Raw genomic sequence first — 24,199 nt, forward strand, 5'->3', positions numbered from 1 at the left:
ACAGTGCAAAGAGGTTAAAACCCCAACAACACTTATAGTATATAGAACAACTCAATTGTTGGACTAATGCGCTCTGACTTGGGATGACCCTGAGGAACAGCTATATGAACAGAATTGTTCACCAAATATGTGTTTTTCTGTCTTTTAAAAAAGGTCACAGTGTGGACGGTTTAGTGGAATCTGGCAAAAAGGGTGCAGATTGCATCCAACTGAACAAAATGCCCTCACTAGAGCCAGCGTTTGGTTTGTCGATTCTGACATAAAGTGCAACACTGTCTGTCGAGGAGGATTTTCTCCTTCTGTAGACTGGGTAACGAACACACAGCAGCTCTTAGTGATGACAACATAATCCTGAATACTAGATCACAAGTTGTGACAACAGTTTTAAGCCCAAATTGAGATTGTTTCAAGAGCTACACAGGCTCAGTAATACTCTTTATGACAAGTAAACTGATCTTGACCCTCTCACAGACATGTAGCATAATCTAAACTGCACTCTCAGGAGTCAGAGATGTAAATATATCATTTTACTCTGAATCAAGCTGAGAGGCAAACATCTGCACCTCCCACCGCCTCCCACTGAGGTCCGGATTCAAGGAGGGAGCGGCTCTGTACAGTATGAAGGCAGAGGATCCGTGAGGGGGAAGTTCAATGGGTCATGGGGCCTTGGGATAAGGGTGCTGTTGAGTAGACGCCGCATCACGGTCCAAGACTTCTAATAACCTCGAAAGGCAGACAGTAACCGAGGCAGCAGCTTCTAATCCTTCATGCTGTAAACGGATCAAAATTATAACTCGCCCACTGGTGAACCCGACATCATCCTGTCTCGGCCCTCCGCCACAAACACCATCATATGTCTGGGAGTTAAAGTTAGTATGCAAAGTGGTGAACCCACTCATGCTGCAGTGGAAAAAGCTGAAATTATTTGTCACTCAGGTGGGAGTTGTATATAAAAAAATTATACAAAATTAACCTGACCGACTCACAGTGCAGGGAAGCAGTGGTCTAAAACCTGCAATGATATCTGCGCTCTGTGAAGGGAGGACAATGTGACTCCACTAGAGTCTAAGACATCCCCAGCAGGCTCCATTTCTCTGGAGAACATATTGTTATGGTAATGGCTTTATGTGAAAGAGTCCATTTTCATCTTTCTACCTCTCTAATCATCCCATTACTTTTATTCCCCCCACCGAAAAAAAAAAAAAGAATTCTGCCTCATCTGTTCAATCGGGCGAGACAGATTCCTCTGCTTAATCCCCCACTTTTCCCTGACTGGTTTTCCCTCCGGAGAGAGGGGAGATGGAAACAAAACGAGACGCAATATTATCGAGCAGGTTTGGTCAGACCTGTCCCTATGGAGAGCTTGTGTTGTGTTTCTTCTCAATGGCATCCATCGCAGCCAGTTGCCATTGAGTGCAGTGAGCCACAATGCGTTTAATCACAAATGGGTGGAGGTGCCTCATCTGAATATAAATGATCCAATGAAATAGAATATTTCTCTTCAGGTTTCCCGTATTCGCTGCAGGATGGATGGATTTCATTCTCGGATTTTATTCCCACTTCTGAAAATGCCTTCTCAAATTCATGGCCATGCAGATACTATTTGAGCTTGAATGAGGGATTTGCTGAATTTCAGCAGCTTAATTTTCTTTCAAAAAAGACGTACTTGCTGACAAATAAAGGTCAACATGTTAGGGCGACAGTTTGAGTCACCGACGGGAAAAGCATACTCTTGTATGAAAGTGCAGCACCAGCAGGGAGCAATAATGTTGGGAACAATGCACAATTGCAATTCAAAGACCCAGAATGTCTGCATCAAGAGGATTTTGAGGGTGGCTGGGAGACATATTCAGCCAGTAGTGACTGTGTGAAGCATTTATTGTGAACGAAACCTTTAACCAAGTAGTTTAGATGCTTTTATTTTGAAAATGTAACCAGATGTAGCATGTCTGTTGTTGATGACTCGACCATGAGAGACTGCGTCGTTTTCACAGAGGGGCGGGGCCAAACTTGACAATAACACGGTGTACTAACGGGGCTATTACACGGTTTTACATATAATACTGTTTTTATTAATGTGTTAAATTCTTGCATTATATTCCCTTTAGTAAAGGAACTGAATACCTCCCTGACTGTCGAGCAGCGCAACAACAGCTCAAATACAATTTCTCAACGTAAGAGTATGCAATAATAATTTCCTGGGAGTCATAGACATATTAAAACTCAATATCTGTCTGCACAACAGACATTAATTTTCTACGAGCTGCATTTGTAATGCTCACCAGCTGTGTTTTTCAGGGTAAACAAACCCCTGCAAGGCCTCTAAACACATCAATGTTCAGCTACACAGACACTTCACGTCCGCCGGGACTTCAGTCCTGCTTTATCGACCTGCTTTTGCAGCGGCTGCTCACATGAGCCGCAACAATATGATTCAGTTCAGAACTTATCATAGCCGAGGCGCTGCGCTCTCACCTTCCCACCACTTCACTGTGAGAAAAGTTCATTAGGGTTGCTCTCTTAAAATGTCAGCGCCTTTCATTAACCCCCGAAGCCAAAGAGGCTGCCACGGTTTTTAATTAGCACGTGTTCAAAGCATGTTTTGCCTTTTTCAAAGGAAGAGGCTGTAGGATACAGAGGGCAGAGAAAGGCTGAACAGTCAGATATTAACACAGCTAGAAAGCTAATTAAAATGCAGCTTAATGAGATCACTGCTACGGCCATTCAGTAGCTCTCAGTGGTGTCCATAAATCGCTGGGAGGTGAAACACTTCCTCGTGTTGTTGTGCTGTAAATGAGTTTGTCTCTGTCAAAGGCAGGAAAATGTAGGATGCAGAGCGGAAGGAAAGTCAAATTCAAAACCCGGTGTAAATCTTAAATAACAAATCCCAACGGACAGAGCTGAATTGCGGCACACTTCTGCAGTCAACATTTGATGCATGGCAGATTAATATTTGATGCATGAGGCGTTCAAAGTGCAGCAGCAAACAAAAGAGAAGAGATCCCTAATCATCCCGAATGAGCCTCAACAACACATCATCTCATCTCTATCATTTGCTTCTCTTCTCTGTCTTTTTAACTCAAACTTTCTCGTCCAGCAAAACAAAGCTCATGTTTCAGCCGCCAGGAAGCTCTGTGGAGGCACGCTAACACTTCTTTTAGCAGCTCAAATATTTACTTTTGTTTGAAGTGCAGGGGAGACGGGAAGGATAAGATGAGAAGCGGAGCAGAGGTTGACAGAACAGGTGTGAGTCGAATGAATGTTAAAATGAGCTGCTGCCTCGTCTGAATGGTAGAACTACATTTCCATTTTCTGAATAGCGTTCAACTGCGTCAGAGATGCTGTCTTGGTTGTTGCCAGTTTGTGGGAAAAAACATGTAAAAAAGACTGAGTTCTACAGTATGTGCCCAGCGATCTGTCCTTCCCTAAGCTAGCTAGCGTTAGCAGCGTTAACGTTTGCTTGTGTGCAAACTAGAAAAGTAATTACATGAAGATGACATTTTCGAGATCTGGGAAACTCGACTTTTATTTCACTATGTTTTGACATTTGACGTTTCAGCCGTAGTAAGAATGTGTCGGGAGGAGAGGAGTACAAGAAGTCAAAGGTGAATCATTCGAGAAAAAGCTGTTTAAAAGTCCAACCTGTTGAGCCGATGGCACCAGCTACAGTTGAAGTTGATCTGTGAAGAGATGCACGCGCTGCAGCTGGTGAACTGGAGACAGGCTGGAGGGGAGAAAGGTCGAAACATGTCAGGTTTAAAACAATTTATACAATCAATAGTCTAATGGACACACAGACAAGGAAAAAGGTTGATATAATAAGGAGGAATCCATCCAATAACACTCATAACACCAGAAGCGTGCAGTGACTGAGCCTAAAGCCGTTACAATAAATCCTCCTTACTGGGCAACGGCATCATTTCCACGGCTGTAGAATTGGTGATCTTTGTCTTCGTCAGCTCCACGCGGTGGTACTCGTAGATTGTCCTCCGTCTCACATCTATATTTTGGGGGAAGAGGAGACAGAGTGTGAGAGCGAACCACCACAAATCTTCCACCCAGAGATAAGAACTGGGACAAGTGGTCCCTGAAGAAAGAGAGCGGGAGGCAGTATCAGGTCGGAAGGGATGCTACCACAGCACTTTATCTCTCCCCTCTCATTGTGCCCAAAGTGTCAGCCCATGACTTGGCAATGGACGCTAGCAATTTCCCCTGGGAGCTGATATCAATCAGAACCGTGTTGAAAGGCTGCCTTCCCAGTCATCTGTAACAGCAAGTCATCAAGCCGGTGTGAGATGGAGCAATTGATTAGAAAACATCATTGACTCTCATTGCATTCTGGCCCTTATAGCTCATATGGGTCAGAGTAGAATGGGCTGCTTGCTTTTGCTGCCCATGCATCTTCACTAGCATCATCAGTGGAAATGGAAAAGAGGATGAATTACACCCTTTGTTGAAGTCAAAAAGGCTCTTTTCGTGCACAGCATCTTACCAAATCTGATAATAACTCCTTTGCTTCTGTTAATAAAGTTCTTCATCTAAACCGTAATTGGATTGTTATGACTTTCTATGCGGGCGCTTCAGGAACTTAACATTTAATCTGTAGAACAAATCACTGGGATGAAAAGAAGTGTACACTGAGGAACTGCTAAATCCGTGACATTTCCTTATATTTGCTTGAGCAATGAGCTACAAAAATTCAATTGAAATTCAATACGCCAGACTATGGCTGTGTAACATATATCAAGGGGTGACTTGTGAGTCTCATTTATCACATAGCATCGTAACAGCTAAAGGGAGTTTGAGATTTTGGGACATTAGTTGTCGTAAGACGAGAAGATTGATTTCATTTTGATGTTTCTGTTAAATCTGAAGCTACAGCCAGGACATTGTTAGCTCAGTGAAATGACTGGAAACAGAGAAAAAGCAAGCCTGGCTCTGTCCAAGAGCAAAATTATTTGATGATAAGCAACTGTTTGCTAACAAGGTGATAATATGTCAGTACTGTGGTCATGCCTTGTTTACACTGCCCCCAAGTGGCCAATAAATCAGTTAATGGAGAATGCAGAAAGAAATGTTGAACTGTTCATTTCACACTATTTAATGTTAGTTTCTTTGTTTGGTTGATTGAGTTTTGGTCTGGAAATGTTGGCTGCACTTGCCACAGTGTTGTTCTACCCATGTGAGAGGATGTTGTTCCCCTGCAGACCTGCTTGCTTTGATTATACACGGGACAACTGATCAAAGCAGCAAATGTGAGCCAGCTCGGTCTAACCTGAGAATAAGTCCTCCCTTCGTTTCCCCGCCTCTCCTCCCCTGGTGCCTGACTTCCTCTTGCCCCTGGGAAAGGGATTATCAGGTGCCTAATGACACGGTGGGGGCCAGAGGAAGGTCAGATCTCCAGCCTGAGGCTGCTGATGTGTGGGCAGACTGTGCAGCCTCGCTGGCCTCTGGTTTGTAGGTGGAAGGAAGCCGCAAATCAGATCAATTATAGCCTGCTCTCAGCCACAACATAAACAACACCTAATGAGGATTTAGTTACCTTCCACTGATTCTATCAAGCAGAGGCAGATTTACTTAATTGTCTCATCAATTATGCATAAGAGGGTTAATTGTCAAAATTAAAGATAATACATTTATACAAAATTTCACTCTCTTAATGGAGACATATTGTTTCATTTTTTCTTTCCTTTCCTTTAGATATTTATATGGATTTTTATGCATGTAAATGATCCGGCAGCAACAGAAGCTCCTCTCTCCCCCAGAAAACACCGCTCCTGCAACACCTCGTCAGCAGTCCCGCCTTCTGTGACTCTGACATCACGGAGTCGCACATTAGCATATTTTATGCCTAGAAGCTAGTGTGGCACGTCAGAATTAGTTTAGCACAGCCGCTGTGTTGTAGCTCAGACATATGTGAGATAACCAATTAGAGCACACTGGGCATTTTGGAGGGGAGGGACCTTAAAGAGACGGGAGCTAAAACAGAGCGTTGAGAATGTACGAGGGAACTGATATTCTAGTAGTAACAAAAATAAAATGATGAACCTGAAAATTTGCATACGTCTCCTTTAGGACATAAAACATAATGGTAACGAGTGTTTGATAAAATCTCAATACCATGCAGCCTCTTAATGCTTATCAATACATTTGGAATACCTGCACAAAAATCAATAGAAGCATGATGTCACGCTGACTGGGTTGTACTGTTAAAGAAAATAATAATAAACGTCCTTTAACCTCATGATTACACTCTTGGCTCCCTGATATCTCCAATATATTAAATGTCTTTAATCTTTTATTAAATGTTTCCTCTTAAGGAAAGAGGATCAGCTGTGAGAAATCTAAAACGTAATGACAGCAGATTACTGTGTATAATTAATAGCTCCAGTCTTGGCATCTTTCTGCTGGGATTCAAGATTATTAATCAGGTAACAGGCAGGAGGATATGAAAAGAATAACTCGCTGTGACTAATAATGAATACTCCAGCATAGGGAAAGTATATTAAAGCCCGGGTCTTCACATGTGCTCGTACCTGACCTGTTAATTACACACTCCTGGCCACAGGACGCCCACAAATCTTCTCTCTCATCTCTTTCATTTACTGGATGGGCTGTTGGCCTGCTCTGCCCGGGGGCGATGTAAAAGGTTTTATTTGAGCTTTTAATTCGGGCCAATGCTACAGTCGGTTAAATAATGTCCCACTCGTTGCCATGGTTGCCGTGCAATAATTGGCTGCAGAGGCAATTAACTGCGTTGAAACACTTCTTCATGGTACAGCCTGCAGTGGTCAATGCTCTGTGTTTTTATCTCTGCTGAGATTAAGGTTTTATGTTCTCAGGATATGGAAACATTACATATCAGCTATCAGAGGTAACTTCACTGCCCTGATACACGATGAAAAACATGTCAAAATAGTTTTCTTTCATAAAGATGCCACTGAATAAGATCTGAAGCAGATCAAGACAGATAAGAAGAAGAACAGCATTCTCAGCAGCATCTTTTCCAACGTGCTGTTTATTTCTACTGTATGTAAAGACTGCAATAACAAATGGGGACTTGAGGTAACACATTAACTGTAACCATCCTATAGAGAGCAGATGAAAACCTGTGGAGGAATGAGCTATGGCACCCTACAACTGCTGATTCTTTCTTTTTCTAAAGGTTAGCCCCTATTTATCAGTGACTAGACCCATATCAAAAGAACCATTAAATGGACCATTATTTACATCCATTTAATGGAAAAGTTCACCAAAAACCCCAAACTCAGTCATCATCTTCTCACCCTCAGGCTGATGAAAAGTTGTGCAAAATTTCGTAGTCTGTATAACATTTCCTGAGCTTCACAGTGACACTTGGATTATACCGTACATGTTTTTTCTTTGGTTGTTTTTTTAACATTTCAAAACATCAATTATTTAAGAGAATGCTGTAACGCTGTTTCGCTGTGAAGCTCCAGAAATGTTTAGTAGACTCCAAAACATGACTTTCCATCAGCATGAGGGCGAGTAGATAATCATTCATTTTTGGGTGAGCTTTTCCTTTCAGGACATTACCACAAGAACCTGGAATCTGATCCGTCTCCACAGACTCCTGCCATGCAGCTCATGGGGCACGTCGAGCTCTTTGGTCTGACAGGTGCAGGATGCAAATGCTGCCCTTTTCTTTCAGAACCTGTGCACTTTACAAATATCACATGCTTGTTGAACAGCAGGAAAACAAAGCCTTGTTTGTTTCAGCTGTTGCTCGAAGAGAGTTTGATTTCACTACACATGGCAGGCCTGTCAAGATATGGATTCCCCCACATGTTAAAGCGTGGGGCCGCAGTGAGGCAGATACTCGGCATTTAAAGAGTTCGGAGCGCGGTTTCTTTGATTTGGCCTTCCCACATCCCAAAAAACCCAATTAAGAGCAGAAATGTAAGGAATGGATTAAACTGTGTGTTTTTCTGGTTGCCGGGAACTTCAGCAACCTCAACTAATGTTACCCGAGATAGCGTTAACATCTGCCAAACACAGCAGTTATTCTTTATCCAAACAGCCTTTAGTCTTGTTACATTAAAAGAAAAACTACTGAAAGTAAGTGTAACAATGTTAGAATAAAATAACAGCCTACTCATCATATTTCTTTCTTTCAATGTCTGTTCCATTAATCTTAACCTGGTGAACATGATGTTGTTTTAATGTTTAGTCTTTAGTCTGTTAGCCATCATGTGCAAAGACCCCATTTACAACATTCTCATTTTTTAACCAGCTCTCGGAGCTTAATCAATTAGCTTGTAAAAACTGATCAATTCTGCCAGACAGTTGTCATTTGAGCTAGCAAAAGTGCCGTTGCTGGCTCACAACAATAGCCTGCTTTTGTGACATTTGACATTTCAGCTCGCAAAATTAGTGACTAATAATGGCTGAGTATGAGAAGCTAATTTTGTTCAGTTCTGTGTGAAATCAAAGGAAACTGGTCGTCAAAGCAAAACGTAGCCACTGTGGACTGACGAGTGAGCTAACAGAAATAGTCCCACATACGTGACCTCAAATTATGACGCTAACCTTCCATTCTAACATCAGTTTGGCACTTCAGTTAAACTAAAAGTTTTCTTGAGAAGCAGAATAAGCTCAGTGATCGTCTCAGATGTTTTATCAGAGCAGAAAAACAGCTCTGACTTTAAGGAGAGAACACATGCTCCTAAAGAGACGTCATTCAAGCTCAACACAACACAACACCTTGCTCTCAGTCTGCTTCCATTCAAGATTTCATCACTCCGTAACGAAGAAGCTGAACACACTGGTTTCATCATGCCGTGTCAGAGGCATCAAAGACAGCTCGGTTTATGAAGTCTAGAAGTTCTGGGCTAACAACTTCAATATACAAATCACTCAGTGACAACTACAGCCTTCTAGAAAGAGATCTTGTAGGAAAAGTCTTCAAAACAAAGCCCATGTCAGAAAATCCTCCCACTCCAAGGGTCTGGTGTTTGGTGATTTGTTTTACTTACAAAAATCATTCTCACTATATATTTAGCTGCGATCACCTCCTCATCCAACTCAACATAATGATGCCAAGTGAAGGAAGGAAAAAAAAATGCCCTTCTTAAGTTATAAGTTATTAACTTTGAAATGCAACATATGATCCAAGTTTCACACACGCAAGCAAAACAGTTTAAATTACTGAATAAACCGTATTTGACAACTCATTATTGTGGCAGGCTTTGAATCAGAGCCCATGAGAGGGAGAGAAGCAGAGTCTGACTGAGGATAAAAAGGTTTGAAGCGTCTCCCCTTTGCTCGCATTTGCTTTAAATTTAATGGGCCTAAATTGCCGTACCTCAGAGGCAAATGGGAGGAGAGGCAGATCTGGAGCTGTGCCCACAGCTGCCCACTGAGTGCTGGAACAGTGTTGGAGAAGAGGTGGTGACAGTCGGAGCTAAAGCAAAACAGACCAGGCTGAACCCAGATTCATGAAACAATGCACTCAGTCAGCTTATTTTCATTATTCTTATTCAACTTTATTCCTTTTTTTTTTTTCTCCTGGAGTCGTTGATTTCACACAGAGGTGAGCAAAAGCTTATAATTTGTAGATGTTCTAGTCATTGACTTTGTCACATATGAAATGTAGAATGTCACTTACAGGCTCATGGTAGCTAATAAACGCTGAGTGGGTGGAAAATTATTAATGAAGCTAACTTTGCTTAAAAAAAAAAAAAAGAATCCCCCAAAACCAGCCTGGCACTGCCTCACCAATTTATAAATGTACATTATCAGCAGGCATGGATCAAAATGTGTCTGGATGCATCTTTGATAGATGCATAACCAATCAAGAGCAATGACACGTGCGACGTAGGGGCTGAGCAACAACAAGAAGTTACCAGACAACAGCATGCAGAAATAAGCTGTGTTAGTGTGAGTGTGTTAAGGCTGCGGCAGCACACGGGTCAGTGTGGTTAAAGAGTTGAAACAGAATCAGTTTATGAGGAACTCCTCTTGATGCCACGTTGCAGTGGCCAGTCACATAAGCTGGCGATCAGAATAGCAGCATATATTACAAAAACACAACAAAGTTTAACGTAATGTTTCATGTGTGAACAATTTGGCCATGTGCATCAGTTTTAAACACACTGTAATGAGAGGCGTGGCATCCTGGTTATTAATCAGAACTACGTCACTTTTTTTTTCATCTGTAAATCAGAAATCTTACTACAGCTAAAATGTGACTGTGATCAGAGGCAGAGAAGAACAAGGCATTTGCGGGGCGTACTTGATAAATGCTTCAAGTACGTTTCACTTGTAATCACTCAGTTTAGTCTTATGCACCAATTTGATCCAACCGTAGTGATACGGCTCAACATCACACATCACTCACAGGACCAGCAGCACAGCAACGAAGCAGCTTCTCCTTCGTAGTTTAATGGTGGTTGGCTGACTGAATTAGGCCCAAGTGTCAGATAACAATACGAAAATGGACCCTACAGAGATAGACCTCTTTGTAAAAGACTAAAATCCTTTTATCAAACCTGAAACAGTGTTTTAGACTCACTTGGTATCTGTTGGATCTTGTGGACCACCACAAAGGCATCAGACAGGCCCACCTTCACCGGGTGATTGACAGAGCTGATCTGTGACACTTCAAAGGGGATCTGAAATAGAGGAGGGGAAAATCATTTTACCAGAACAATGAGGATCTGACTGACGGCTGGTCTGACCAGCACCAACAATACAACCAATTTATTACCATTTCCCAAAGGAATCTGCTGGGGAATTATGCAACTTCAATGAGCAAAAGGGTTGCTATCTTTGCGGGGCAGAATAAACATTTCAGACACAGGTGGGCTTTAACTTAAAGAATATGTGCTTTGATTTTACACAACGCTGCAAGGAAGGAGATAAACAAGACAAAATCAGGGATTCATTCTTAAAAGGTAAATGAGATGGAGGTCAGGTTGTTCTTTTTAGACCAACAATAGCCGTGTAATGAAATACCTATCAGATAAATAAACTCCAGCAGCTTTTAGATCAGCTTGTCTAACATGAGAAAATAACAAAAAAAGGCCTCGGTGGTAAGAGAAGCGGCCCTGCTGTTGTAACCACTGCAATTATCATAGATCATTACTTAGTAATTGCAATTTCACACTCTTACAGAAGTCTCTGTGGGATAATAGTTTTCATTACAGACTTCTGTTCTCTGTTCCATTATGTTGTTTTTCTTCACAGTTTTGAAATTTGGACAATAACAAACTCCACTGGGGCGTCTAATACAGAACCTGAAACATGATTTCTTATAATGTTACAACCATATCAAGTCGCGAGGGCGTTACGTGGTATTTACTGAAGGAGCAACCGTCATTATGTTTATTATTTTCTCATTCCTCAATATAATGACCAGACTGAAAACACATGAACATGAAGTAAGTAAGTGTTTGACATAAAAACATAGCAACAGTACTATTTAATAATTTACTCTGATAGCTCCTGTATTATAGTTATTGTTTTCCTGTCAACAAAACAGTCTAAAGATCTGATTGTGCACATTGCTCAAGCTTGTTCTCTTTAGTTTAACTTTTTTTGAACACTTTTTTGGTTCACACTTATCAGGGGATGAAGTTAAGGATCATAAAGAGACAGAAAAAGTTTTTCTGTGCACGGAAAAGTCTTATTCTAACAATGTTTGACCACAAAATTGTTAACATAAGTGTAAGCGGGCACTCTGCCAAGAAAATCCATGCACCTGGCAGGTGCTGCATGTTGAGCTGCTGATCACACAGCTTGATTAGCCCACAGGTGCGTCTTGGTCACAATAAAAAGCCACTAATGCTGCAATCCAATGCAAGTCAGAGGTCGATATTTCCAAGTTGTTATAATCAACTTCTAATCTAACTGTGTCCCAACGCTTTTGCTGGACACCCACAGAAAATGATTGCTTGTATGACAAAAGTTAAAAGCTTAATTGTTAACTATGTGCAGCACCACACTGCTGTGATGTCATGTATATTTATGTCAGTGAAGTCGGGCTCCACAGATCTTGCCTGAGTTTCTGACTTGGATGACCGTTCGTTGCACTTTCCAGTGTCGGAGGCCTTTTTTCCCAGAGTACAATGGACTGTAGCATAAAATGTGCAGTTTTATCACACAATACAGTTCCACAGATGTAATTTGGAAGGAATGCGATTAGCGTGCTGACTTCAGGAATGTCCACCAGAGCTGTTGCCCATTAACTGAATGTTTTTTCACCACCATAAGCTGTCTCCGATGTCATTTTTGAGAATTTCTGGCAGTACATCCACCTGGCCTCACAAGCGCAGCGGAGTAGAAAGCCTTTTGTGTGCACAGACAAAGCCGTAGATCTTATACTTCAACTTGTGAAAACGGGGTCAAAAATAACAGTGTTACTTTTATTTTTTTGTGGAGTTTACATAAAACCTTGACCCGCAACTCTGGATCTGGCTCTTATTCGTGGCAATGAATACTTAAGTCATTCAGACAGATAAATGGTTTAAGTGAGAGTGAAAAGACATAGGAAAAGAAATGCACTGTCTTAGTAAATGGAGATAAAACAAGCAAAGTAAAGATAACTGGCTGGATGAGTGAGTCCTGACCTCTTTATATGCAAACACAATCCTGCCGGTGTTGTGCAGCGTGGCCTGGAAGGTGAAGCTCCCCAGGTTGTAGTTGTCCTGTAGGTGGACGTGGTCCCACTGCACCACCAGAGAGGTGCCTAAAGGAGAAAGAACCATCATTAAAAACACACACAGCTCCTTGAATTTCATAAAGTACGTCTTACCACGGATATCCAGGCGTCAGTGATATCTAGTGTCTGCAAATAAATCCCACTTTTTTAACATTTCATCTTGTCTTTCAGTGGTTCTGAAATACCATCTCTACTGTCTCAGATCTAGTGTGAAATGAACCCCTGACCGGGCAAAAGTGTAAGAAGACTAAGAAGACATCAATGTCACAAACGTCTTTGTAAAGCGATATGTTTTTTTTGAGGGATTATTTCCTGGCAGAGGCTTCCTTTCCCCCTGTGGGCGGGAGCTGATTGACACAGAAGCAGTGTGAGCGCTGATATGAAAACACTCCACTGGAGCGTGATGAAACGGCAATAAAAGTGAAACTTTTGACAAGACCAAATCAAGGCGTGGTGGTTACTGTGATGGATTATGTAGCTCTGGCAGTTTTTGTAGCAGTAAAAGTTTTTCACGCTTTGCGAGAGCAAATGACAGAGCTGTGAATGGCTTCTGCTTATTGAAAAAGGAAAATGAGAACACGGTCAGCAACAGGGATAACTAGGCGCATTTTAGCTTTTATTTGCTCAGGTTTAGAGATCTGTCTCTGAAATTAAAGCAGCAATCTCTATGTAACGTAAGTGAACAGAATTTCATTTATTGTGCAAGACGATTAGATATGAAACACTTTATATGAAAGTCTTTCCAGGGGGAAAAAAAAATCCTGGCTACAGAAAATAATTCTGCTTTTCTTGCCAAAGAAATGGATGAAAGCTGTTCATAAAGATAGGATATGAAGATGAAGATATGCTGCTGTTTACTTTCTCAAGATTTTTAGTCTTTTGAGCTGCAACAGTTTTCACCTCCATTGTATTGTGAGTTGTGGCAACAATATCAGAGGTAAATATCGACAACAGAAGCCGTCAGGAAACAGGTAAGAGAGATAAAATGCAACAAAGGACGCTGGCTGGAGTTGAATTGGCTGTTTTGTGTGGCCTTGCAGCCATTTGGCACGTGTGGTAACCATTTGGCTACCAAAGCGCTCCAAATAGTCAATTTCTCTAATAACAGTTTTAACTCCTAAGTAATTTTCCAGACAACAATGCCAAACACACTCCCACGTTTGAATTGTGAAGATTAGCTGTTCCTCCTCGTCTACCATGGGAGTAAGCTGAATTATTTTGGGTTTAATATTCAAAATATGAGTTTTTCACTTTTTTCTGGCACGTTACATCAACTGACTGAACACAGTCAGCAGAATGTTTGTTTTATTCCACTTTCTTTTTACTATGCCACCACAAACACACTTAATCCTCTTATTCAACATAATTTTTAGAGCATTTTATAGCATATCATTTATTTATTGTGCCATTAATTTAAGTCTTTATTTGTTTTTGATTTTGACTGTTTCAGTCCTCCAGACCTCTGGTGTTATTTTGTAAAAAAAACAGGTGAACTGATCAGTTAAACATGGACATCACGGACACAAGGTTTTCTTCACACATCAGGAGAGTTGGATCCTGGTTCACTTTTTCATGAATAAACACTGCCGAGCAAAGACTTCCAGAGGCAGAGTGTATGAATAATGAATGAATCAATGAATAAATAAGAATGTGCTTACTGTAGAAGCCACGTACTATAACTCTGAATCACACTTGACCACATGAAGTCGTCATTAGGTGTTGCCTTAATTTGGGTTTGTATTAAATTAGCAGCAGACTCTCGAGGCCTTCAGCTCCACCCGGCAGACAGTTGCATTACTTTTAACACTACTCTGATTTACTGTGGAGGCTGGAGGTCAGATTGATGTGAGCGCCATTCCCTCCTCCGAGCTCGTCATTTGGCTACCGGCCAGTGCAATAAAGGTTTGTTAACACAACTAATCAATTTTTACATCACATGGTGGGAGCTCTTCCACCCGAAGCTAAGATGAGATTAAGCTCCTCTGTTGACAGTTTGGAGAGCCTGGTCATCTGCTTAAAGAGGAAAACCCCATCATAAGTTATATATGTGGTGTGAATAGACGGCCTCTGGCAACAAACATGGATGATTCATGTGTTAAAAACAAGTTTGGGTCTGATCTTTCAGTGACATTTAATATCACGTGACTAATATAATCGCTGCTTGACAACTGCAGAGTGAAGGGCAGCACTTGGACGAGAAATAAGGAAAAAGAGGGGAGTATTGAAGAGTTGCTGTGTAATGCATTACAGAGGACAGAATGAGGAAGAAGGCGGTGAATATCAGAGCGAGGAGCGGGGCTCTAAATTGCAGCCTTATGGCCCAGCGTGCTTACTCAGTCAGCACAAGTTAAGCCTAATATAAGTCTGCTTAAAATGCATTGAGTTCAGGAGGGGAGGCGGCCGCCGTGCTATCTGGGGCTCCCTGGCTAAAAATACAGAGTGGGTGAGGAGGCGTGGAGGGAGTACACACTGGCCTTGTTTCTAATTCCACTTACAAGCTTAACATGCTGTATGAACTCAAAACAAACAAATGAAATCCAGCTCTATTACACCCGCCCACCCTCGGCATGCTGAAGTCATTTTTTGCTCGAGATTTTTGCAGATGTTTAGACAGCATCAGGTCTGTTTGGTTCTGTTTAGTCTATTTCACATGTAACACTCGAGTTTATTTACTTTTATCAAATGTATTTGTTACTATTGTAAAGTTTGTTGATGATAACCAAATGTATAGTATTACTTTTTCTGTTGCCCCTTTCACAGCAGATGTTTTGACATCGTTGGAATGAAAGCACATGTGTTACCAATAACGTTCACAATGGCATTGTTCTGTTCAAGTGTTCCTGTGAGCGATGACAGTGAGGCCCCATTCACACTTGTCATTTTTAAGTGCCTAGCAGATAAAACTCTTTTGTTTACATGTAGCCACATCGTGTGTCTCCTTTATCCACGGAACACAAATCTAATGCATGCGTCTCCTTTCCTGAGCTACATGCAAATCATGGTTGTCCACGATCCACAGCGGAAGGTGGTGATAATGCTCCAGAAAAAGTGTGCTTACTAATAAAAATACCAATATCCTGTTTTAACAAGCTCGCTAGCTACCAACTATCATCAAGGCTGCATCTATACAGAAAAATATCACCCACTCACGGTTGACCCGATAGCTTTGTGCATCTACTGTATGATCGCATGTGTTCAAATCAAGCGTAAACCCACCTTTTTGTCTCTAGTTTGTCTGTTTTTTTGAGCTAGAAGTGACCTTATTTAGATGAAAGATGGAGGTGGAGGGGACACTGACGACACATCATGACTTGTCAATCACAAGGTAGCCACGCCCTAAAGCATACCTGGTTTATTGCTAATCTTAGTCTAAATGGGACCATAATTTACAAAACAAACATCATGCTGTACAGAAGGAGAATAAGAATAAACTTATTTGGAAATGGTTTATCGGGGTAATAAATCAAGTGAAAAGTAGACGCATAAGCTTACATGCAATCCCACTTGTTTTCACAGCCGGTGGAATCACTCCCAGCTGGCCATTAGTAAAAAAAATGCAGACTTTAAGGCTTTTTCACTTTTCTAGCCCCAGAGGTTGGTCAATATTTTGTCCAGTCAATGGTTATAATCATGGAGCGGCTTTCCTCTTTTTCAAACAACAAATTTCTTTGGGGAACGGGGGAATTTCAGCCGTCTCCATATCAGGGGACTTGACCTATGAATGACTGCTTCCTCAAACTACGTACTGACATAGCCACACTTCTTCTCTGATGCATTTACACCTTTTTTTTTTTTTTTTTTTTTTTAGCAAAGTGTAAAAGCTCTACAGGCTTCCTGTGATGCAGGAAGTGACTTACAGTAAATTGGATCTTTGATTCCTCTGGGCCTGATGGACAGCAACATTTGGGCTTGAGGCATCTACTCCTTATTATAAAATGTTTTTTTAACAGGATCAGATGAAAGTGCTGCGACTCCTTCAGGAAAATTCATGCGTGAGTAACGACTTAATAAATGCTTGTCTGGTACTTTGAATGGATGTGAAAGCAGAGTTCTATAGTCGTGTTAAAAGTCTCAAGAAGACTAAGAAGTATTTTTACCACTGCGCCGCTGTCACCACGATCCCACTGGCAGTAACAGTCAAATCTGTCAGGTGCTGAAACACTTCACTCCTCTTTCATTATCAAACTTCAGAATACCTCTCTCAGCACTTGAAAAACTAAAGTCTTTATTTAGAAGACTCTAATTAACAAGAGAAGGCAAAGTTTTTTTTCTGTGAAAATGAAACAACCAAGCTTCACACTGTGTCTGTGAAGTTTCACACAGCTCGCACAATCCTGTTTCAGGCCGTGGCGAGAACAAACAGTACGACTCTGCTGTGAACGCCTCATCAAGCTGCTCGCGGTCTAATGGAGGGAGGCACTGACGCTCACACAACACCACAGACGGTACAGTTGTTCTGCGGTATTGGCAGGACATTGACTGATGGACAGCGTGTTGAGGAGCGGGCGGGCTGAGGATCGATCGGCTGCCAGTTTGGTTAAAAGTCTGATGAGCTCCACTGCAGAAGGTCACACAGTTGGTCAGTCACCGTGCAGCAGAGGATCAGACGGCACTGACTGACATGACAGATAACAGCCATCACAGATGAAGCAAAGGTACAGAGAGTGAGGAAGGACATCCATTTAGTTTAAAGGCAGTAGGAGGAATTTAAGGGGATGTCACAGAGGTCATGGAGGGTTTAATAAAAAATAATTTAGCGATGAAGACCAGTTCTCCATGAATCACTCTCTGGAGATTATGTGCATTCATTTTGCAGTGATTTTGTGTGAACTCTGTCAAGGTGAATGCAATTTAATATTGCAAAACTGATACATATTGATGGAACTACATTTTCTGTTAAATCATGATCGAGACACGTCCTTACATCGATGCAAAGATCATATAATAGTCCACTCTTGCTTGGTTTAATGTGAGCAAATGGAATTTAGGGGATAAAGATGTCCAAGATGTCTAAGGATGACTCGTATAGCTTTAATGACAAATTAACAAACACTTTGTGTGAATTTGGTGGTTATTAATACATTCTGTAGATGTTTTAAAGAATCAAAGTAATTTTTTAAGCTAATTTTATAATACCTGACAAATAAAGGTACTTTATCATATAACATCCCTATATTCCTAATTCAATAATTCCTACATTTTGTTAAAAATTTGTGTTAAATTGTTAACATTTTAAACTACACATTGCACCTTCATTAGTATCTGGATCATGTTGTTTCTTACTTTTTTAATCAGTCCGTTTTGAATATAACGTATGACATCATCTATCTAACTGGACTAATGTGTTGTATGTAGCATGAGCATCTTCTGCAGGGTCCCTGCAGACTTAAGAAGCTTATTTTTGTCTGAAAAACTGCATTTCTCTTCTTTGTCTGTTAAATTGAGTTTCTGACTCACACAGGAAATATTTCTTCAACAATGTTGGATATTTGTAATTTGGTGAGCACTCAACAATATTGGCGACTTTGCTAGCTTGACTGCTTCTTTGTTCAGATTAAGTTTTTTTGGGGTTACTTTTGGCTTTTAGCTTTTCTTTGGATAGAACAGCAAAGAGTTTTGCAGGAGCTGGGAGATGGAGAGAGGTGACAGCATGCAGCAAAGGGCCACAGGTTGGAGTTGAACCTGTGCCACTAATGTTGCTGCCCTCTGTGCATGGGCCGCGTTTGTCATGTGTAGCTTGAAAATAAATCTTTGCAGCATAGTTTGCTGACTAGCAGTTAGCCTATCTGTGTCAGGATTTTCTGGAAATTATTACTGTTAGTCATGCGAGACCTGATTTAATTTTGTCGGTACCAGAATAAACAGCTGGTTGGAGCCAAAAGAGACAAACAGAGACAGAGAGAGAAAGAGAGAGTAGACAACTGCTCCACATTCAGGCAGAAATGAGCTATGAGGAGTAAACTTCTGTTACCGTTGTCCCAGTAGATGACCGTAGAGTTTCTGGAGACACTGGGGTCAAAGTTTGCCATTAAAGGGGCGATGTACTGTGTAGCTGTTAGCATCCGGTGGACCACGTCCCCTGTGTAGATGAACCCTGAGGAAGAAAAAGAGAAAAGACATTAAAACTTTAACTTCCAGTACTTTAAAATGGAGCACCATTAGAAACTCTTGTTTAATTGCATCATTTATAGTGTTGTACCTGCTGTGATTGAGTGTTTTAAGGTGGATTTAGCCTTTAGCAGCTCATAAAAACAAGCATCAATCTTCTGTCCCTCCACTCCCACCTTCCCTCCCTCTATAAAGATGTTATCAGATACAGTATCTCACAGGAAGACAACCAACTGCCTCCCAGTCCAAAGTTAAAAGCTGCTCATTACCCAGCAGCCATCACTTCTCCCTCCGTCTCTGGCCTCCCGCTGCATGCCGCCTCAGCTAGCAATGGCGATTAATTAGAGCTGTTATCTTTGATCGAAAAACAGAAGGGCAAAATCTGAGGGGCTTTAAAGGAAGATATGCTGAGTGAGCAGCTATATATCATGGCAGTGTTATGAGTCTGACTGATTTACTCTCTTCTGCGTACTCCTTTCCTTCCTCCTGTGTGTGTTTTTACGCCACACCATCAATCACAGACGCTAACGAAGAGCCCGTGACAACAAAAACGGATTATGTTAACTTTTCCAATTTATTCGGCCGTTCAACAAGGCACAAATAGATCTCTCCGCAGAGAGGGACGTGCTCAGCCGACACCAACTGGAGCTGCATCATTTAGCAGCCCGTAAACACGGTTATTAATGGACTCCGGAAAAGGGGGGAAAATGCCCACTATTCATCACCGGGGGACGAGTCTTTGCATAACAAATAAAGCGCCGATGACAACAGAACCAAGCAGCATCTTAATTTCCCCACTGACAACAAAGTTGAGCAAAGTCAGCCGCTATTTCAAGATTTGTTCGAGCTTTTTGTTTCTCCCTCTGGCTTTGTATGAAACGCCAAAATATCCAAACCTTAACACACCCTTTAAAATCATGTTTTAAACAGAACAAAGGGAGAACATGGCATTCGGGTGAAATGATCATGTGTCCAATATATTTTACCATTGAAGAGCAGTTTGAAGAACTAATAAGACGCTTACGGTGACAGTGTCTCGGAAAGAGCAGACACGCTTGTTTTTAAATTATTCTTGCGACACGAGAGGGGGCATCTATTTTTTCCCTGATGTTGCCACTTTTGTCTTGATGAGAATTGCAGGATTTTTATGCTGACAGACAGTCTGGCTGTTATTTTCTAATGTGCCTACAGATATGTGATAGAGAAGCCACTAGAATATGCTCTTTTCTGGGCAGAAAGTTGGATCAAAATTAAAAACTGAGGGTAAAAAGTTCATTTTTTAATTTTTTTTTCTTTCTAACACATACAATATATATTATCAAAGAAACAGGGGCAGCATATCGCTACAGTCCCCGCTAACTGCTGCTAACTTTAGCAGCTGTTAGCTATGAATATATAGCTCAGTTAGCCATGAAGCGAGTGGTCTATCTCTCAAAACTCTATCTGAACTTTTTCAGAAAAGCGCAGGTGTTGTCACTGTTGCTTTCTTGCTCTACAACCAATCATGTATCAGACGTGATGGAACTCCAGTGTCACCCCAGGGAACAAGAAAATGGAGAAGAATCTTGTTCTGGCGGTGTCTGATATCCTGAACGCCATGAGAGAGAAACATTCATCATCATTTAGGAGGCTTGATACTGAATTCTGCTGGTGAGTGTAGTTAACCCTCTCTTCACCTAGTGTTAAATTAATGCTAATCGAAGCCAGCGTGCAGAGACTTTTGGTATCTGACTGCATGAGTGCTTCATCCCAGCTTTCTGGTCAGCACTTATCTTGCAGAGAAAAATGATAAATTTGCACAGGGATTAACTCAAGCAAGTGAGTGTGTTCCTGAAACATCAAATTATTCCTTTAAATCAAAAAGCTGCATGTGGAAAAAGTCCTTCACCTCCCTTGGTCTTTAAGATGGAATTTTTTTTCCCAATAATGTGCTGTATAAAATCATCGAGCCGCCCTGAGTAAGAAATCACTCCCATATGGAAGGTCTGTTTGCTTTTTTTTTGCAGAAGTTCAGCAGAAACACGATATATAAAGTAGCTGCCTGAGGTCTATAGGAAGGAAAAATTCGGGAAAAAAAGGGGATTTTGGGGAAAAGTCTCATTGAGGCCAAGCCTATAAAACCCTCATTTCATGTCACCATATGTCTTCTCATACAGTGGGCGGGCTATGAAAACACATCTATCACTTTGGGAACCAGGAGCAGAGCAGATCATGAGGGGAATCAATCTTTCCCTAAAGACCTCCCTGCTCTCTGTATAGAGCGCTGTCAGCACTCGCCGCGAGGAGAGCAGCGGTGGGAGGTGGGAGTGAAGATATGACTTTATTTAGTTGTGTGAAGTCCTGACAGTAGAGAACTCCACCTCGAGGAAGAGGAGTGATGGAGCTAAGAGTTTCTGCCCTTTATGGGCTCGATAGACGGAGTTGCCATGGTTACAGATACTTTTATTCCCATCACAGGGTACACACAATTCACAAAATGATCTGGACCCGACGGCCACTGTGGCCAGAATTGTTTTTGTTATAGCCGGATGAAACTATTCTGATAATAGTCTTTGTCGAGTCATCTGTTGTGTTTCCCTGACTCTGCTGTTCTGTCCTGTTTGCCTGTTCCTTGAGTGTCCCCGATCCTGAATAAAACTTTATCCGTTGCACTTCCTGCTTGCCACAAACAAACCACAAACAGCTAGCACGACTCCCTCCATAAGTAACACAATCTTGCAGCATCTCTAAAGTTCCCTTTTGACCACATCTATCTCATTTGTACATTAGGGGAGTATCATGAGGGTTGTGTGCTGGACTAGTTCATGGCTGCCACCGTAACTTCCATAAGTCTTTACTGGTTTCATGGTGACAAATCTTCAGGAAGTTATTGCTCGAAGTAGTTCAACACATGGGTTTTTCTATTCTGTTACCTCAGGATGGAGCCAGGCTAGCTTTTACCACCTGTTTCCAGTCTTTATGCTAAGCTAAGCTAACGGACAGCTGGTTATGACTTGCTATTCACTGTACAGACACGAGAGTGGTATCAATCTTCTCATCTCACTCTCGGCAAGTAATCGAATAATCCCAAAAATTGTTATTGTTGACATTGTTATGCACTCCCGACATGCAGTTAATTTTCAGTTTTGATCATAAAATGTTCTGTTGCCAGAACATGAGGGCAGCACAGCAGATAAGACGTCATGGTATATGAAGGTAAAGAAGATACAAAATAAAGACGTAGGGTTGTTTAGTCTGCCTGCCGACGTTACAGTAAACATAACCTCGCTGTTCGCTCATTCTCTGGTGGTGCTCTCATGGTTATATGTTGCTGCGTCGGCACTTTCACATCCTTTATCTGATTGTTCGGAGACACAAATGACTTCCCCCGAATCAGCCGCTATACATTCCATCCCATCTCATATTTACCCAACATCCACCTCAAACACGGTCTTATCTCTGTCTGCTTTGTTTGTTTCTCCTTTCACTTTAAAAAAAAAACCTACAGGAAGCCTAAAAATCCCCTCACACACACACTTGTCTGGACAAACACACAATGCCCGGTGTCGAAGGGTTTTACTTCTGCTGCTGCTGCTGCCGCCTCGGCTCTCTACCGGCAATCTCCTGCAAACACAATACGACTTATTTGACAGGCTAAAGAAAATCAGACAGCCTCTCAATACACTAAAGAGGTGAGAGCTGCGGGGGCGCTCAATAGAGAGGCACTCCATTCATTATGGCCGTCATTTACAGCGCAGGGGGGACTGGACAGAGGAGGAGGAGGAGGGGGGTACCTGGGGAACAACAGATATACATATAAAGCTTCACTTTATTGGACGCTTTGTTTAGACAAGATCGTTGTTCCTCCGTCCTGAGCTGTGTTTAATCTGCAGGACATCACAGCTGTTCCAAGCCACGACTGGATCACATCGGTCTTTTTGTCTCATAAATACAAAGCTACCGGCTTTTTTTTTTATCGAAGTGAAATGTCTGCTTTTCTTTGTTTTTATTGCTGATTGATAGAAAACAAAACCTAGTGAGACTGTAACTAATCCATTATGTCTCATCCGGGAAGAAAAAAAATCCTCTGGCACACAGAACCAAACGTGCTTTATGTTTCACAACTGGAAGACTTGAAATTGGCAGCGATCGCCACCATGACTGGACAAAAATGGCAAACTTAATTATGCAAAAAAAGCCAGAAAGTTGTCATTCTTGTCACAACACAGACAGCCAGATATTGTGTTTGTACGCAACTAATTTGTTTTGTCAGATATGTTTTGAGGGAAACCTAATAGTTTGGATTATGGTGGTTGAGCTGAAAGGGGTTTGCATCCATGTTTGGTTGGGTTGCGGCAACAAAAGCAGCTTGGTTTGTTGGAGATTGTCGTTTTAGTCACTGTCGACTTTGTCACTCGCAGGGCTCTGCGGTTGAGTTTGCAATATACAACGTCCAGTAAGACTTTCAAAATAAAGCCTGCTGACATACAGTCACATAGTTTGACACATTATGACTTTTGGAATGTTTTTCCGAAATGGAACAGTCGACTTTGTTAAAGTTTGGAGTTGGAGTTAGAATTAGGAAAAGATAATACTTTGGGTAAAAAAAAACCAAAAAAAAAAAACCTACACTCCGTCTCATAATCCAAGCTACGTAAGTGACATACACAGACTTTTCTCACTCTTTATACTCCTGAACTAGATGGGTGACTACAGCCTCAATCTCAGCTGCTGTAATTGACGAGTTGGAAGTGAAAACAGGCGGATCATCTTTCCCTAACTAACTAAAAGAGGCTCTATGAAACTGTATATTCATTAAACACGAGCATCTCAAATACAAAAGTTAGTTTAGATGCCGATCCTTCATGTGAACGTTTTGTAACATGGAAGATAAAGGAGGCATCACGTTTCTACATATCTATTGTGTCTAAATGTATCATTTAGAAACAGTTTCTTGGAGACATTGTGCCATAGCTTTCATCAGCAAAAATGTTGATACATGTTCTAAATCTATACTTGTATTCTTGTTTTAATGTGTGACAGCTGAACCAGTAAACAACACGCCACAGCTTTGTGGGGGTCAGATCATATATCATTGCTGAAATTCATGGTCTCTACATGTCGAGTCGTCCAAACACACTCCTCGACACAGACTGGAGGCTTTCTGCTACTGTCAGTTCATTAGAACACCTGCTGTATGCTGACGGTCACTGTTACTGTCTTGATTGTCGGTGATTTGTCATTATACAACACAGGGTAATAATGTGTATAAAACAGATAAAAACAAACAAGCAGATTTTGAGAAGTATGAAATAACTTTTCTCGAAAATAAAACAATTAAATTGTATCGATTAAAAAGACTGTTGACTGTTTTCTGTCCAACGAACTAATCAATTATTTAAATAATAGCCTAAGCCTCACACTGGAGGG

The 24,199-nt window shown here is 41.4% G+C and overlaps 1 protein-coding gene across 1 annotated transcript in view; it reads right to left on the reverse strand.

Moving 5' to 3' along the window:
* plxdc2b (plexin domain containing 2b) overlaps positions 1-24,199 on the reverse strand; it is a 92,860-nt gene that overhangs the window by 17,084 nt on the left and 51,577 nt on the right. The window contains exons 5-9 of the mRNA XM_030398674.1: positions 18,654-18,776; positions 12,591-12,709; positions 10,535-10,634; positions 3,905-4,000; positions 3,643-3,724 (exon numbers count right to left, since the gene is read on the reverse strand). Coding sequence (XP_030254534.1) covers positions 3,643-3,724; positions 3,905-4,000; positions 10,535-10,634; positions 12,591-12,709; positions 18,654-18,776 — 520 coding nt within the window. The remainder of the gene's footprint in view (positions 1-3,642; positions 3,725-3,904; positions 4,001-10,534; positions 10,635-12,590; positions 12,710-18,653; positions 18,777-24,199) is intronic.

Source organism: Sparus aurata, chromosome 19 (assembly GCF_900880675.1).
Source record: "Sparus aurata chromosome 19, fSpaAur1.1, whole genome shotgun sequence".
Lineage (NCBI taxonomy): Eukaryota > Metazoa > Chordata > Actinopteri > Spariformes > Sparidae > Sparus > Sparus aurata.